Source organism: Sorex fumeus, unplaced genomic scaffold, assembly GCF_029834395.1.
Source record: "Sorex fumeus unplaced genomic scaffold, SorFum_2.1 ptg000047l, whole genome shotgun sequence".
Lineage (NCBI taxonomy): Eukaryota > Metazoa > Chordata > Mammalia > Eulipotyphla > Soricidae > Sorex > Sorex fumeus.
Window position 1 is genome coordinate 36434410 of NW_026606104.1, and position 18344 is coordinate 36452753.

Consider the following 18344-nt stretch of genomic DNA (forward strand, 5'->3'; position numbering starts at 1 on the left):
TAGTTGTGGCCTCCCTCCCCCTCTTCCCTTTGTTATCTTTTGCGTGAACAAGGGATTGTACACACTTGGCTCCATCCACTTTCGCCCCCAGGATTCGCACACTTCTGCCAAGGTGCTAGCATACACTTGTAACTGCAGTGCTCACCGAGAGGATTGTGCACTCTCTGCTGCAATGTCGCCACACCTTCTGCGAGTCCTTAGTTCCTTAAGTCCCTGCTACACTTGGGATTTTCTCACTCTTGGTGGTGCTCTGAGGACCATATGTGAGGTCAGGGATCAAACCAGGAAAGCCCACATGCAGGGCAAGCATGTTAGCCACGACACCATCTCTCCAGCCTCTTCTCCAGTGCTTACATACACTTGGCTGTGGTGTACTAGAAACAGCACTTTGGTGCCAAGAATCCCAAGCAGCACAGTTTCTGGGACTTGTACTAGAACGCATGGTACAATGCCAAGACTAAAACTGGTACCACACTAGCCTCACGTTAGTTAAGAACATGCTTTACCACTGAACTATACCCGTGTCCTCAAAAATACTGGGTTTTGTTTTTTAATTTGGGACCACACCTAGCGGTGCTCAGGCTTTACTTCTGACTCTGTGCTCCAGAATCACTCCAGGCAGGGCTGGGGGACTGTATGCGGTGACAGTGGTCAAACCTGGTTGGCCACATGCAAGGCAAACGTTCTCCCTTAATGCACTCCTCCTCCAGCCCTGCCAACTACTGGCTTTTAAAGAACATTAAAATGTCCCTTTTAAGCAGTATTATGGCAATGATGATAGAAAATATTTTTCTTTTTCTTTTATAATTTATTGAGTCACCATGAGATATGGAAAATTTTTTTTTACTGGTTTAACCTGACAAAACCAGAAGTCCACGGGTTAAGGCACTTCCTTGCAATACAGCTAACCCCAAGCTCCTTTCCTGACATCCATATGGTTCCCTGAGCACAGCTGGGAGGAAATCCCAAGCACAGAGCCAGGAGCAGCCCTTAAGAACTGCCAGGTATGACACCAAAGCCAAATTATTATTATTTAATAAAAAACAAAAGCAAGGTGGATCACAGTAATACTTCTTTGTTTCACATTTAATCCAATTTTTTTTTCCATTTAAACATCACTGGTCTAAAACCATGGCTAATTTTTAGTACCAGAATGTATGTGAATCTGTGTATGCATATTTGCAAGAGAACATTTTTCCCTTGTAAGAGTCACCTTGTGATAGCTACTCTTGCTCCTCCTTGTTCATTTTTACACCTCCCTCTCAGAACTGTTGACACTTTACTCCCCACTGCTCAAGAAGCCGGGTAGACCACACCAAGTTTGGTGACAAGAAGTAGCTTCCAAAGTGTTTAATGAGGTTCATCTTTTAACTCAAGTCACAGTTAAAAGTTACCTAAACATCTTTAAATAAAAATAACAAGTATTCATTTTTGAGGTACACCTAGTATGCCTTATGGAGAAACTTAATGAGGAAGTTTTCTGGTGTTTTTCTTTTTTTATTGGGGTAGAATCTTACAAATTAAAATTGCTCAGAAAGGTCAAATTCTACACCTCTTAGCAGTTCATATGTTATATGAACTGAAAAGAAGGCTGACTCCATGGGTGGCACAAATCATCTTTGACTTCCCTTCTTTGGAAGACACTTCATATGCTACATGTCCCAGTGGATGGCAGTTGTGATATCTGAATGTCTGGACCAACCATTCTAGTGTACTCATCAGAGATCTCAGAAAATCTGCTGGCTCTTATGCCCACCTAACTTCAGGATTCTGACGACTCACCATCAGCTGGTCTGTCATCTCAACCACCTTGTCCACTGTGTGCAGCTCCCGAAGGGCTTGCTGGGCGCGGCTGCTGCTTCCCACAGCAGAAGCCTGCTGAAAGTTGGTCTGAATAGCATCCATGAGGAAATTGAGCATGTCTAACACAAGAGGCGCAAAGGAGAAATTGGCCTGAAAAAACCCAAACACAAGGGGGGGCGGGGGGGAGGGAGACAAAAACAAGGTGTCAACTCTAATTTTGTAGTAGTATAACTGTCTGAACCTAATTTCCCGTTTCCAATTTGAAATTCTAGCTCTCCTCTCGTTTACCCCATATGAGTGGAAGTGATTCCAGACAATCTGTCATTTTTCTGCTAAATCCAGAGAAATAGTTCCACAGTAGGGATTTTATATAAACGTGATCATCTAAACACACCCACCATTAACTTCTTTCTATTCATCAATAAATGCTATAGATGCTTTTTCTCACCCTCGGGAAAACAGAAAATAATCACTTAAATCACTCTCTTGTCTGTGCTTCAGATGAGTCCCTTTCACAGGGTTCACCAGATTATCAACCCACTATTCCGTACTCCACCACACCCTCCCCAGCAATACTTCCAGTCATCACCCCATCCCTGTGCGGTAGTGATGAATGACTCTGTGTGTGTATGCACACTGCTGAGTCACTCCTGTACACAGGCAGCAGGCCTGGGCCCCGCCCGCTCCCGGGCACTCCTGGTGCCCCACCTGGTTTTGCAGCTCCTCCCGGCAGCCCTCCACTGTGCGGCACAGGCTGCTCTTCTTGGGTTTCTCTTCATCGGCGACCTTCCCATCACTGATGGTGACCTTCGCCTTGTCAGCAGGGGAGCTACTCGTGTGCCGCACCAGACTCTCTGATACCCTGGACTCACTCTGAAATGCAGACTCCTTCATAGTAGAGCTCATGCCACTGCTAGGTGTTCGCTTCACTAGTGCCTAGGGGAACATAGCATCAGCAGGTCAAAGCTTTTGCCACACACCCAACAAAAGACTAAGATCAAGGAAAATCTGGCTCAGAGAAAAAAATTAGCTAAGCATTTAAATGTTATTTGGAAATATGGATTCTGACATTCATCGTATTCACCTATTATCTTAATCTAAATCCACTTGAATAAACCATACCAAAATTACGGTATCTAAAATTGCATGAAGTCAGAGGAAAAAACTGACCAGAGAACTAATCTCTAAGAACCTACATGTCCAACATCCCAAGCCCCCCCCTCCCACCTTTTCTCTCCCTCTCGTTTTTGAGCCACATCCAGCAGTACCCAGGACTTACTCCTGGCTCTGCACTCAGCGATCATTGACAGAGTCCAGGGACATAAGGTACTGGGGATCAAACCCAGGATAGTCTTGTGCTATGCAAATGCCCTACCCACTGTACTATCACTCTGGCCCCAAATCCAGCATCCCCAAAGCTTGGGCCATGTTTGATGATACCGCTAATCGGTCACAGAACTTACTTCTAGATGCAGCTCACCAAGATGATAGGGTATTTCCCACTTCGCATTAAACAAATGTTACCCTGTCACCACTATAGCATGCCCAGGAGCCAGTCTCTTACCAAACAGCTTCCATCTTCCTTAGCTCCACAATCACAAAAGAAAGATCCGTATTTGGCATAGGAAATCTCATGATCCTTGTGGCACACCTTGGCACACACAGTGCATACACCTACCCCATCAACCATTTTGCAGGTATGGCAGTGATACCTACAAAGAATAAGAAGCCACAAATGAAGTCAATAGTCCTAACAATCAAAGCCTGGAAATCTCTTACCTGAAATGACAAACTGCACTTACCAATGCTGGTTCATGAATTCCTTCTGAGTGATGGTAAAAGTACATAATTTATTGCAAAGAGAATCTTCATCCTTCAAAGATAATGTCCTTTAAATTAGAAATATATTCCTCCACACAAGCATCCGCTAAAACTTACACCTGCTTCAATAGCCTATGCAAAGTAATGATTAGGAGTAACCTTCTCCAACTGGAAATGGCTTATAGGTTATAAATGAGCTGAAACTTCAGGAAGGAAGACCTTAGGGTCTTATGGTTAAATATTCACCTTACACTTTCTCTACAAGGACAACACGCCAGACCCCATAAAGAACTTATTCCTGGAACATAATTTTGTATGTAGAAAATGAGGAACTGCAGGGCAAAGTAGCCATACATAGAAATTATATAGACTTATTAAAATGTTCAGGGGCTAGAGCAGTAGTACAGTGGGTAGGGAGTTTGCCTTGTAAGAGGTGAACCTAGGTTCGAACCCTGGCATCCCGTATAGTCCCTCGAGCACTGCAAGGAGTGATCCCTCAGTGCAGAGCCCTGAGAATTGCTGGGCATAGCACAAAAACCTAGTAACAATAAGAATAACAATAACTTAAAAAAATAAAATGTTCTTTTGTCTCCCAAGAAATTAGATCTCTGTGGCTTATTCTATATTAAAATCACTAGAGCATCGAAGGTCACCAGGGCCAGAAGACAAGCGCTAGAGAGAGGCCTGTTGGTCTTAGCTCTGCGAGTGCCAGTCAACAGTTACCTTGGTAGTTACATGGTACTTACTGAATCCTCAGCCTGGGAGTCTTCCTCTTCCACTGCCAATTCTTCCACCCAGTCTGAGTCAACCTCAATGGCCCGCTCTTCCCCATCCACAGAGAGGTGACTTGGGCCTTGACCATTACTCTGGCTCAGAGCATTGGTGACATCAGCCAGGTAAGACATAATATGGCAGGTACATTCCAGGACTATCACATGCTACAAGAGAAGAACACCACACCACGAGAGATTCATTTCTCCACAACTCATAATTTATTATGTGACTGGTTTCTCGAGTTTCTACTAATAAAGTCAAGGGATGTTATCAGAGCAAAGGATAAACACATGTTTGAATTATCTGTTTCCTTAACTTTCCACAATATGAAAGTATTCAGCTAGTCAGGAAATAATATGGAGAACATATTCATTCACTGTAAGCAGCAAACTTTTACTCTTTCGGAGTTTTCTTTTTCTGGCCCAAGCCCCATAATACCTATTATCTATATATAAATAAAAGCGTGAAACTTTTAAATTGTGGAGTTTTAAATTAGGTCAGTAGGGAAGGACTAGCCACAGAGACTAAAGGACAACTTCTGCCACATATCACTACAGGTAGTTCATGCTTGGTAAAAATAAACAGTCTGGCATCAAAGACTCAGATTTCTTAATACCTTCACTCTGCATTCTGACAGTTCAGTGCTGAAAGGATAAAGATTAGCCAAAAAAAAAAAAAAAAAAAAGAGGAGACATGAAGGTGGTAGGCCTTAGAGGCCAGTTATCTGCTCTTAGCCACCAATGTCAGAGTCTTGAGATGGATATTGGGAAAATGCTGGAACCCTCTTACCAGCACAGTGAGTACAGTTACAAAGCAGCAGTAGGTGCCAGTTTTATAACATATAGCAGTATCTTAAAATAGCAGAATTTACTGTGTCTTAAGAAAGATGCTACTGGTTATGTATTTCCCACAGTATTTCCTGCCCATTTCTCCTAACTGTCCAGAAAAAGTAGAGATATGCACTATAACTCTGTATGTACACCCTATCTTAGATAGGGTGGCCAGTTCAGAAGGCTATAAGAAAGAGATCACAAAGGTAAGAATTACCACCCCATGGCATCATCACTGCTCATTCCTCTTACCTTTCCATGCATTACATTGGCATTCAGTTTTTCAACCACATTCTTCTGTGACAGGTATTTCTTGCTGTCCCAAAATGAAAAAAAAAAAAAAAAGAAAAGGGACACAGAATTAGAGATTGGGGGTGTCTCAGGGATTACCCCTGGCTCTACACTCAAGAATCAATCCTGGCAGTGCTCAGGAGAACATATAAGATGCAGGGCATCAACGTACAAGGCAAGCACCCTACCTTTGTACTACTGATCTGGCCCCCACTTTCTCTATAAATTCTAACAGGAAACTACAGCAATTCAGTCCCTGGGGAAAGCAATGTGGCTCAACAGTAAAACTCATGCCTTACTTATATGTATGAGAACTGGATTCAATTTCTAGTACTTGAAAAAAAAAATTTAATCATTAAGTTGAAAGTGAACAGAGGGCTCAAGAGATAGTGTAATAAGCAAGGCACTGGCCTTACACACAGTTGATCCAGAGCCCCACCAGGAAGGATTCCCTGAGCTCAGAAATAAGAGTAAGCCCTAAGCAGTTAGGTGTAACTCAAATATAAAACTTTTAAGTATCTTTCTAATTTAAAAAAAGTTAACAAAATGATTAAAAGAAAAAAAAAGTAAAACGAGGTATTGGCTACTCCTTCAATGATAAAGAGGTAGAATTCATTGGGCCTGGAGTGAGAGTCCAGCAGGTAGGGCGCTTTTCTTATCTGTAGCCAACTGGGGTTCCATCTCCGGCACCCTGACCCCGCCAGGAGTGACCCCTGAGCGCAGAGCTAGGAGTAAGCTAGGTGTACGTACTATCAGGGGTGGTCCCAGAACCAAAAACAGGTAGAGATTCAAGTTTCTTTTATACTATCTCTAAGCTAAGAACAACCTCTTCTTCTTCACTAAGAGCAATGGGTCAGTGCAGTTGGGTTCCTCTTACCCACCAGCCTCTTACCATCTACTCAGCCAGTCCACAGCAGCATTATGAAGCTGAAGATGGCCCGCACCTTGCCCTGCACTGGCTAGGGTAGCCATCACAACCATTAGTTCAGGAAAACCAGTCCCATCACCATTCGCCAGCATCTCAGTTGCCATGGGGATCAGGGTACCCAGAAGCACAGCACATACACCTTCTCCAACTTGGCTAGCAGAAAAGAAACAGCAAATTGGTTAGTACTCGTCCAGAATCTTCCTTGATATACTTCTAAATTTTCTAAGAGTGGGTAATGATGCAGTGAAATTTTAAAAATTAAAACAAAGAAGCCCAGGATGGGTGTTTGATCGTTGTAAGACAGAGACTTAAACCTGAAAGCTTTGTGACTGTTCTCATGGTGATCCAAAAAAAAAAAAAAAAAAGAAAGAAAAAGAGAAAAAAAGCTGCTAAATAAAAGAGCCGCAACACTGAAAAATAAATAAATAAATAAAATATGGAAGCCCAGTTTTGGACTTGGGCTACTGGAATACAAACCATTCACCTATGTGGCAAATCATAGGTCAGATCATTGCAAAAGATTTTTCCAAGGGAAAAAACAGAGCTAGGGGCTGTGGAGATAGCTCAAAGTTTCCGACTACATGCTTGATAAGCACAAGGACCTGAGTTTGATACCTGCCACTAAGCAGCCCAGCACTACTTAGCACAGCCCTGATGGCTCCTGAGCACCACCAAGTATGGTGCTAATGGCCCCCAGCACCGCCAGTTGTGCAGCATGATCGTGACCACAGAAATTGTCACAGCCACTCTGTTGGGACAATATCAAAGGGAGTGACACCAGGGCCCCGGGCACCACTTCAGAAGATGTGTGCCCCCTCTCCCTCACCCATCAACATCCCAAAGGAAGGAACTCTACTAGATTCCTTCAGTCTATGACAGGGAGATACAGAAACGACACTGCAAAACTATTTTTTGAGGTTAGGAATATTGGGTATGAATGCAATTGTTCTTTTCTACCTGTTTTCCCGAACAATGTAAGTAGTCAGTAACTGTAAGAGCTGCCGGTTCTCCTGAATCATATCCAGCTGATCAGAATCCTTGGGAGGTGATGCAGTCATGCGAGTGAGCCAGGCCTGAAGGCGCACAGGCTCCACACAAGCCAGCTGTGCCAGAGAGCCACAGAGATGCAGAAGGCTTGGATTCGGGCTCTTTTCAGCTAGGGACAGACCCAGAGGCCACGGTCAGTGAAGGGAGGCAGGGGGAGGAAACAGGCACAAACTCTGAACCACAGAAATAGAGAAGATTTTAAGCAAGTTTAAAACTTCCTTCCAAACTTTTTCAGAAGGATTCTCTCCACTTGTTAGCATTTTTAAGCTATAGTTTATACTCCGGCAGAAGATATGCACAGTATTAGCTGGACATCAAAGTTTCCATAAGAAGATTATAAAAAGCTGTCACTCACTCAGCTGGAAGAGTTTGGTGAAGAATTTCAAAACTCGGTTACAGAATTTAGCAGAGAGGTTCTCATTGGCTGTTGCCATCATGATCTGCACAAGTTCTCCACTAGGGAGCAGGAGGGGGCAGAAAGAGAAAGATCACATTAGCTCCTCACATTAACAGGGATCGAAGTCTATGTTACCACAATCTCATCTCTTCTAGGCGACTGGGTGGTCAACAACAATTTGTGAACCAAAAATAGGTGTGCACAAAATCACCCCTTTAATCGGGAACTTTATGGGTGAACAATTAGCCTTAGTTCTCTTAAGAATATAGACAGTTACATAGGCCTTAAGTACTCCCTAAGAAAGAATACCTAGGTTAACATAGACAGAAACTTATCAGTGTTGGAAGAACCTAAAATACCTAAAAGCCAACAGACAAGAAATTTCAGAAGCTATTTAAAACGTGCTGAAGAAAACAAAAGAAAAGAAAAAAGTGACTCACCTGTCAGAGAAAAATTCTTCCATAGCTTTACGAGCTTGGCTACTTTCCAGCTGCTTTTCTAAATACTGAAGACATTCCTCCAAGATGGATTCATCCAGCCCACTGAGGAGCAAAGTTAAAAATATTAAGAAATAAAGTATAACGTTTGCCCTGCATGCAACCAACCTGGGTTTGATCCCCATACAGTCACCCAAGCAACGTCAGGTGCCTGACCACAGAGCCAGCAGTAACCCCTGATCATCACTGGGTATGGCCTCCCCAAAATTAAAAATTTGTAAAAATTAGAAATACAGAACCATTCTGTCATATAACAATAATTAAATCAGGACATAATGCCAAGGTCAGTGCAATGTCACAGGAAGTTAACTGTTCTCAAATTGACTCACCTATTGGGATCTGCATGATTGGCCAGAATGTTGTAACAACCAGTGATCAGTTTCTCATAAACCCGAGCCAAGAACTCATCAGACTCTGCAGGGCCCAGGATGCGCTCCAAGGAGTTACTACTGATTTCAGCAACACTCTCAGTACTGGACTCCAAAAGAAGAGGGAGCAGGGTCTGGATAACCTGTGGTGGATTCATCTCATCGGACCAACTTAAGCAAAGAAAACAGAACCCAGTTAGTGAAAATATTTACCCAAACTGCAAATACAACCATCTACTGAGAAGAGATTTTATTCCAGCTTTATTTCTATTTTGTAGATAAATATACTTATACATCTAGATTCTTCTTATATCAGAAGCAATATACGTGTTTTTTTCTTTTTTGCTTTGAGTCACACCTGGCAATGCACAGGGGTTACTCCCAACTTTGCAGACCCAGCAAAATACATTTTTTAAATGAGATATCTACTTAAAAAAAAAACAGCGGATTAATAAAACTGTATTTTAGAATATTTCTTAAAAATTAGTTGAAATGGGGGCCAGAGCGATAGCACAGCGGGTAGGGCATTTGCCTTGCACGCGGCTGACCCAGGTTCAATCCCCTGCATCTCATATGGTCCACCAGCACCACCAGGAGTGAAGAGCCAGGAGTAATCCCTGAGCATCACTGGGTGAGACACAAAAAGCAAAAAAAAAAAAAAAAAAAGAAAAAAGAAATTTAGTTAAAATGGGGCTGAAGCGATAGCACAGAGGTAGGGCATTTGCCTTGTGCGCAGCCAACCTGGCTGAGCCGAGTTCGATTCCTCCACCCCTCTCCGAGAGCCCGGTAAGCTACCAAGAGTATCTCACCCTTACAGCAAAGCCTGGCAAGTTACCCATGACATATTCGATATGCCAAACACAGTAACAACAAGTCTCAAAGTGGAGACATTACTGGGCCTGCTCGAGCAAATTGATGAACAACGGGAGGACAGTTAAAATGGGGGGCTGGAGCAATAGCACAGCGGGTAGGGTATTTGCCTTGCACACGGCTGACCTGGGTTCAATTTCCAGCATCCCATATAGTTCCCCGAGCACCGCCAGGAGTAAATCCTGAGTGCATGAGCTAGAAGTAACCCCTGTGCATCGCTGGGTGTGACCCAAAAGGAACACTGTAACACTGTCCTCCTGTTGTTCATCGATTTGCTCAAGCAGACCCGGTAACGTCTCGATCATGAGACTTGTTGTTGCTGTGTTTGGAATATTAAATACATCAAGGGTAGCTTGCCAGGCTTTGCCGTGCGGGCGAAATACTCTCAGTAGCTGCGGAGGAATTGAACCTGGCTCGGCTGGGCCAGCTGCGCACAACGCTACCACTGTGCTATCGCTCCAGACTCAAAAGAGAAAAAAAAATAGTTGAAACCTAAGTAAGTTGTAGATAACTCTTATAAAAGAATTGTCAAAACTTTGGATGAGTATCCTGAGAGAGCGTGTACCAAAGATCTAATATGTTCTACATCCCCAGAACCACAATCAATATGACAAAAAATGTGGTCGTTATACCCATCACCAATTTATATAAACACAAATTAGGAATCAGAGTTGTGGCACAGCTATAAGGAATTTGCCTAGCTTGTCTAAGGCCCTGGGATCAATACCTAGAATAAGAACAACAAAAGGCAAAATAATCTATTCACTGGTCTGCTTTAGTTTCTACAATGGTAAAAGCCCAACTCCCAAAATAATTCTGGAATAATATTATTTAAATTCATCACAATCACCTTAAAATAACTTCAAGGGCAGTCCAAATTGTAACATAATTTAAAGTCAACATACCTCTGTGAAAAATACTGCACAAAAGATAATTCTACTAAAAAATAATTCTGGGAAAACACACACTAAAGCAATAGGCTCTCTTTACTCTAGCCACATGCATGAGAGGCATCATTATATAACCATTAATACTCTCCACTACCCTCGACTATCAATAACAGAATTGAAGTACCAGAAGCCAATGGGAGTAATAATAATGACTACTCACACAATCAGATCTCCAGTTAACCTGACCAGTGAGAGGAGGGTGTGCTTCAAGGAAGCGGCCAGAGGCAGACTCTGACCACAAAGAGTCCCCAGGTGAGCAGCCTGTACAGCACTTATGTAACTCTCTGAAGGAATGGTGTCATTGGCAAAGGCATTGCGCTGAAAGGAGGCAAAACAGACACAAATGGGTAGAATGCCTAACAGGGAGATAAAACTAGAACTCCACTGAGGGTTAGAAATAATGGTCTCAAGCTAGCACATAGCTGGATAATAATCGTGAGAAGAAAAATGGGAGGAGATAAAAGAAGCAGATAACCTCAGACAGTACAGATTAATATGCTTAAAAACCCCGTTTCTATTAATCAAGTATACCATATTGAACTATGAAACTATAAAATCACTCCTCTGGAGTTTGCAATACACTTTGGTTTCTATCATAAAAATCTTAATTGTCCATATAGTATGGATGGGTGGCATAAACAGACATCATGATTACTAAGCTGAGATAACGAGACTACAATTATTTGACTGTTCCAAAGAACTATAATAATGGAATAGAGGAAAATAAAGTAGAGCATATACAAAATCAAGTGAACTGACAAAAAGACTCAACGGGACTTCTAAAGGTCTGGAGAAACTAAAAAGCTATTCCATAAAATTCTGACAAAAGGGACCATGTAGACAGACCAAACAAACAGCAGCATGTGTGGCTCGCAGGCTGGTGGCCTGAGTTGGATCCCGAGCTCTTCACAGCTCCCTAGCACCATCTATGAAGCTCTGGTGGGGTCCAGTACCAGTGCCCTCTAAAACTGAACACTGAGCCACATGGTCTGAACTAGTGTCACCAAGAGGGACCTCAGTCTCCAAGTAGCACTGGGAGGGCCCAAATATTGTTGAACATTTCTTTAGAATTCTATGACAAAAAAATTCACTAGGCACTTTACATTTAATACGATTCTATTATCCCAACATTTAACAGATGAAAAAACTAAGGCTCACAATAATAAAGTGATTATACTATAATGGTGTTACTACTTAGTGAAAGAACTATGAGGTGGCATTTCAGTACTTCAAGGAAGTTAAAAAAAAGACTGTACCATATCAAGATCTCTTGGTACTTTGTAAGTGTAAAGAACACAAGAATAGAGCACAGAAAGGGGGAAAAAAAAAAAAACCAAAGGAATGGAACACAGAATTAGTGGTCCAGATTTCTATTCATGGAATTAAAAAGACAATTACCCAGGATCCAATGTTGGGAAATTCATTGGTGTTGATATTGTTCCAGGATTCACACACAGTCTGCACAGATGATGACAAGTTCTGAACCAGTGTTGGACCTGGAGATGAGAGAGAGGACAAGGAATCACAAGGAATCACAGACAGACAACATTTAAAATCAAGTCCAAATTCAGACACACTATCACACAAGCTGTTAAAATAATTACTATGAGGCCTAAAATAATAGTGCAGCAACTAAGATGCTTGCCTTGCATGTGGCCTATCCAGGTTCTATCCCCAACACTGCAGGGGGAATAGGAGCAAGCCTTGAGCACATCCTATGTGCTCCCCCCGACCCCCATGATGTCATTGTGAGATCCCAACATAATATCTATGAGATCTTAGGTAATTGTTTCAATAATAAGACCAGGAACCAGCTAACTGCTTAGTAGCTGAGAATCTCAATTGTAAAATTTGTATTTCCCATTATTTTTACGTTCAATATTTTTAATTTATAATACAATTTAAAATATTCAGAATGAGGACAACTGGCCTTTAATGCAGCTGATCTGAATTCCATCCCCAGCATCTTATATAGTTCCCTGAGCCCAATGGAGTAAGCCCTGACTTCAAAGCCAGAAGTAAACCTTGAGCACCGCTAAGTGTGGACCCGAGACAAAAGAAGGGAAGGAATAGCAATTAAAGTAGCATAATTTATTTCTGTGAGAATATATGAATATTCCAAAGTGTTCAAGCTTGAAATTATAAATGGCTATAAATTCCAAGAAAATTTACTACTGCAATTAATTCAGTCCTGCCTATTATCTTATCCCTATACAGAATTCTGACCAGACCATCCCTAAAGAAGGGAAGAGGTATTTCCAGGTACAAAGTAGTAGCTTGTTAATGTTTCTAACCTCTACAAAAGGAAGATCAAATTTGTGTGGTAATAACAAAACATTTTAGAACAAACTGTTCTTGCCTATTTGGGATCCAAACTCCACTAGCTTCAAGCTAAGGAATTTGGAACAAATGAATTCTCAAGTCTCAGTTTCCTAAAAGATGACAGTAACAACACTTAATTCATAGGATTATTCTGATGATCAAAATAGACAACCTGGATGAGGGAATAACTAAATGGCAAAACACCTTCCTGCCTTACCAACATTAGGCCTCAAATGCCATCTCTGGCACCACCCCAAATGTGGCATATGTGATCCTGAGACCACGATAAAAAGTGTAATCATGAACATACTTCACTTGAGTGTGTGCACGTAAAAATACTCGGAAGTGTGAGATCCCCTGCGGCACTGAGGCAAAATCTATAAACTCCACTGAGCATGGTCATCACCCAGTTACCACAAAAAAAGAAAAAAAAAACAAGAAAAGGGGAAATAAACTTTAACACATTAAAAACATAAACCAGGGCCAGAGCAATAGTACAACAGGTAAGACACTTGCCTTGCATGTGGTCAACCTGGCTTTGACCACAAGCATCCCATATGGTTGCCTGAGCACTGGTAGGAGGAATAATTCCTTAATGCAGAGAAGTCCTGAGCACCATTAGGTGTAACCCGCCCGCCAAAAGAGAAACTTCTTTTAATTTTTAAAAAACCAGAGCCAGAGCAATTGTACAGTAGGTAGGGCACTTGCCTTGCATACGACTGACTCGGGTTCAATCCCCAGAACCAAATACGGTTCCCCAAGCTCTGCCAGTAGTTAACACTGAACAGTCAGGAATAAGCCCTGAACACTGCTGCGTGTGATTCAAAAACCAAAATCAAATCCAGATAAAGCTTTGTCAATGCCTGATACAGAAGTTCCAAATAGCAAATCCAGTAAATAGTGAGGGCCAAAAGCAACAGTAGTAATAACAGCAACACCAGTACAAAAATTATCTTTCAAGAGCACATTCACCTACCCAGTGTGTTTGCCTTGCACCTACTGGAGCCAATAGCCAAAACAGCAGCAAACCCATGCAATTTCTCCTGGGAAGGCTTTTCAGTGGATCCCTCTTCATTAAAGTTCTGTAGCAAATAAGCTCTAAAATAAAAAAGATGTAAACGATGAAGGAATCTCATCCCATCATAGAAGAAACCAACCCTAGGCAAGCTGAAAACCTGTATCTGAGTTTCCTAATCCATGAAAGGGAGTTGATTCTGCCAGCCTTTTCCTGACACCTCATGAGAATTCCAAGAACAATTCTTTCCTAAAATATCCTATTCTCTAAAATACTCCCAAAATGATTCCAGGACAAATGAAGTTGAGAAACACTGACTACTACTATTATCAATCCTCTCTCCAACTCAGAAAACTGTCTATGTATACTAAAAGATTAGAGAATACTTCACATATATATACACATATGTATACATGTACACATGTATCATATTTAGGAAGATAAACTTTTTTTTAAAAAACTAAGTCAATTTACCCAGCACTTCCCAAACTTCTCCAGAAAAATTTATGAAGAGCTCAACTGAAAATACTGGCCAAAGGTCAGATCAGAGCCTACAATCTCTCAGAGGGTGACTTGATCAGTTTTATGACTCTCTACTCCCCCAGCACCTAGAGAGCACTGGCAAACAGCAAGCACTTGTCTTTGTCCCTCATGCCTACTGCTACTACCTGTTCACAAATTCTGCCTCAATAGCCCTTTCTATAACACAAGTAATTTAAGCTAAAATAATGAGTTTTAAAATGATCCAAGTCTCTTAACAGAAAAGTCTCAGAAACTAAGAGCTCAATGATAAACTTCGACAGAAATCAGAGTAAGCAGGTAAGCAGAAGGGGACTCAGTGAAAACTATCAAAAGGAACAACTTGTTATCAGTTCCATTACTTTCAGATGGCAACTCAGATCAGTTTACCAAATTAATCGACGTATCATAAAATTTAATAAGCACTAAAAGAGTTTCATCTCAGTAAATAACAATCACGATCATCCTGCTATTCGGCGATTGCCTCGAGCAGGCACCAGTAATGTCTCCTTCTTCCCAGTCCTGAGATTTTTAAAAGAGCCATATTCAATGCTCTTTCAGGGTTAGGAGAATGAGACCCATCATTGTTACTGGTATTTGGCATATTGAGTACGACGCAGAAGTTTGCCAGACTCTGTCGTGTGGACAGGATACTTTTGGTAGCCTGCCGGGTTCATAAATGAGTGTTCAAAAAGTTACATTATTTAAATCCTACAAGTAAAAATATAAAAAGAATTTAAAGGTGTGTAGAAATTAGAATTCCCCTTCACTCCATAACTATCGAAAAATCCCCTCACTTGCACCATGTTAGACAATCTTTTACTAAGAGGGGGAAAAATATTAAGACACAGAGGTAAAAATTTGTAAAATGTGGAGTTACTGGGAATCTGCAAAGATTGAACAGTGCTTTAGATTTATAAACTTTTCACTTTGAAAGATTTTCAAGTTCCTGAAAACCACCCAAAGCACCAAAATTCCCCATTTCCACCAACTCTGGGCAGGCAGCCTATCGCACCTTGTGAATGATGCATAGGTGTCAATGAGCTGCAATGTGGCTGGAAGCAGATTCTTCGTTATCTCAGATGACTTATGAGGATCGGTCTCAGCAGCCATCTTAGAAAAATGCTCATCCAAAGAGACCTGGACCTTCGAAATAGCAGCATCAAGAGTGTAGATGGACTGTAGACTAGGAATTTCATGGAGCTGCAGGATGGTGGTACAATCGATGGTACAGAATGATGAAATCTTAAAAAAAAACAAACATACAAGATTTAATTAGCCGTGGCAAAAGGCTAGAGCAGAAGCCAATTTTTGTACTGTTTTCAAAACTAACATACCTGGCGAGCAAAGTATTCCTCTACAATTTCAACATCGTATTTCACTGAGCTGCACTTAGTTGATGCCAGTTCTAGGAGAGAACCAGCATGTTCAGCCTTCATTCCCTGTCTGATAAGGTGATCCTATTTGGGGGGAGAAAAATAGGAAATCAACACAGTATAAATCCTTCTTAAGCCATTGGAAAGTTTTCCCCAGGGAGTTATGGCACTGTCTACCTAGGACGTGCACATACTCCTTGGCCCACTCAGACATCCATAACGCACCTCATATATATAGACCTGGCATGGCCTCTGGCCTGGCAAGAGTGAACAGCAACAGAGCAGAATCTCGGGACCCTTGTGCCTTTACATTGTGACTGGATCAGGTTACGGAGCACTCACTGCTTCCCCCTGGATCACTGAATAGGTCAGTGCTCTGTCCCTGGCTGCCAAGCTTCTCTCTGGGGGTTTAGAAGGCTTGGGTGCTTAGCAGTCACCTTAGTATCTCAGAAATATCGGAGTGCTCCAGCTACACTTAGAACTTTGGTTATTATAGAAATAAGATTCCACAACTCTGGAAATGAATGCTTGCTACAAAATTATAGGTACCAGTTAGTTTGCTGATACTTGCTAAACTTGGAATTTTTGTGTTGAATGGAGCCCACTGGTTATAGTATGTGCCCAGGCAGACTCATGAAAAACTTCAAATGTCTATTAATTTAAGTGTATTATAATTAAAAGGTTTTCACATTCTGAAAATTCACCTTAAAAAGGACAAATGCACCAGAGTTGACAGTACAGCAGGTAGGGCACTTGCCTTACATGTAGCTGACCTGGGTTCGATCCCCAGCACCCCATATGGTCCCCCAAGCACTGCCATGAACAATTCCTAAGTAACCTCTAGGTACAGCCAGGTATGGCACAAAATCAAAAGAGCAAACAAAAAGGACAAATGCAGGTAAGGGAGATAGTACAGCGGGTAGGATGCTTGCCTTATGTGACCCAAGCAGGTTTGAACCCTGGTATACCCCAGCACCACCAGGAACAATTCCTGAGTGCAGAACCAGAAATAAATCAATAAGTCCCTGAGTATCACTGGGTATAGCCTCAAAATAAAAATAAATAGGACAAAAAAATTTTTTTTAAAAAGACTGGTGTTTGGAATGCTGTGCACAAGAAACTCACTGACCAAAATCAGGGTGCTTCAAATTAAAAAAAAAAAAAAAAAGACAAAATGTGCAGAGGGAAAAACAATGAGCCACAATATAATCAGCTTTGCGTTATTATTTCACCTAAGAAGTGAGCTATAGATAAAAATATTAATATATATTAAAACATTTTTTTTGGGTTGGTGGAGGGGGGCTTTTTGGTCCACATCCAGCGATGCTCAGGGATTGCTCCTGGCTCAGCATTCAGGAATCACTCCTGGCAGTGCTCGGGAAACCATATGAGATAGCAAGGATCAAAGCTGGGTCAGCTGGGGCTGGAGCAATAGCACAGCAGGTAGGGTGTTGGCCTTGTACGTGGCCAACCCGGGTTCAATTCCCAGTATCCCATATGATCCCCTGAGCACCACCAGGAGTGATTCCTGAGCATCGCCAGGTATGACCCAAAAAAGCAAAAAAAAAAAAAAACCCCAAAACCAAAAAACCCAAAGCTGGGTCAGCTGCGTACCAGGCAAACGCCCTCCCCACTCCCCATGGTACTATCCCTATGGCCCCATAATATTCTTACAGAATCCACTTTTTGTATGCTGAAGATAGCTCCTTTATTGATTGGTAAAATTTCAAGGGGCGAATGTAATTTTCACACCAGTGAAGTCACAACAGTGTAGCTGAGGGCTTATTTCCTGGCTCTGGAAATCAGTCCTGGCATGGCTCAAAGGAGCATATAGGACACCAGGAATCAAACCTGGGTTGGGCACATGCAAAGCCAATGCCTTACCTGTTCTATTCTCTCAGGCCCCACAAGTGGTGAATATTATGCATTAACATCGAGAGACTTGGAAACACATGCCCTACTCAAAAGTATGAAAAAAAATTTCCTCTTAGGAGACTTGTAGTATCTGTTCTTTTGCTGATCAAAAAGCAAAGACCAAGTCTGAGGTTCCAATAAATGAAATTACAAAAAAGGATGTCCCTCAACGCCAAGCTCCGTGTAATAGTTGGTACCTTTATCCAGTTGACATAGGAGCTAATTCGGAGGCGGGAAGACCACCGCAAAGTGTGCAAGATGTCGCATTCACTCATCTCAGGTGAGTTTGTGGCCAGCTGGTTCATGTAAGTTTTTGAAGGTGGCAAAATTCCTAGTATCCTCCAAAGTATCAAGAAGTAATACTGAAGGGCACAGGCCTCCTAGAAGAAGCAAAAGCAGCAATTGGTATTACCTTAAGATCTCTTAAGCAGTAAGAACTACTCCAAACAGAACAGTTAAACCGGGGCTGTGCAGAGCCCCAATTTTCAGCTGAGACTTGGATTCTATTCTAAAAAATATGCTTAATGGTGCCAAAAAGGTAACATAACAAGTAATGTACTTTTTAAACTGGATGTGGTCTCCAAACAACTACTACTATATATGTACATGAAAATAGTTTTTT

At 41.8% G+C, this 18344-nt stretch overlaps 1 protein-coding gene across 9 annotated transcripts in view; it reads right to left on the minus strand.

The window, feature by feature from the left end:
* The window catches only part of UBR4 (ubiquitin protein ligase E3 component n-recognin 4), a 134771-nt gene that overhangs the window by 78118 nt on the left and 38309 nt on the right, over positions 1-18344 (minus strand). For all 9 annotated transcript variants that reach the window (XM_056122722.1, XM_056122730.1, XM_056122724.1 and 6 more), the window contains exons 23-39: positions 17920-18102; positions 15770-15892; positions 15448-15677; positions 13875-13996; positions 11975-12072; positions 10737-10894; positions 8718-8927; positions 8332-8433; positions 7850-7950; positions 7405-7603; positions 6412-6600; positions 5481-5544; positions 4371-4562; positions 3606-3676; positions 3368-3515; positions 2512-2739; positions 1783-1953 (exon numbers count right to left, since the gene is read on the minus strand). In XM_056122722.1, coding sequence (XP_055978697.1) covers positions 1783-1953; positions 2512-2739; positions 3368-3515; positions 3606-3676; positions 4371-4562; positions 5481-5544; positions 6412-6600; positions 7405-7603; positions 7850-7950; positions 8332-8433; positions 8718-8927; positions 10737-10894; positions 11975-12072; positions 13875-13996; positions 15448-15677; positions 15770-15892; positions 17920-18102 — 2589 coding nt within the window. The remainder of the gene's footprint in view (positions 1-1782; positions 1954-2511; positions 2740-3367; positions 3516-3605; positions 3677-4370; positions 4563-5480; positions 5545-6411; positions 6601-7404; positions 7604-7849; positions 7951-8331; positions 8434-8717; positions 8928-10736; positions 10895-11974; positions 12073-13874; positions 13997-15447; positions 15678-15769; positions 15893-17919; positions 18103-18344) is intronic.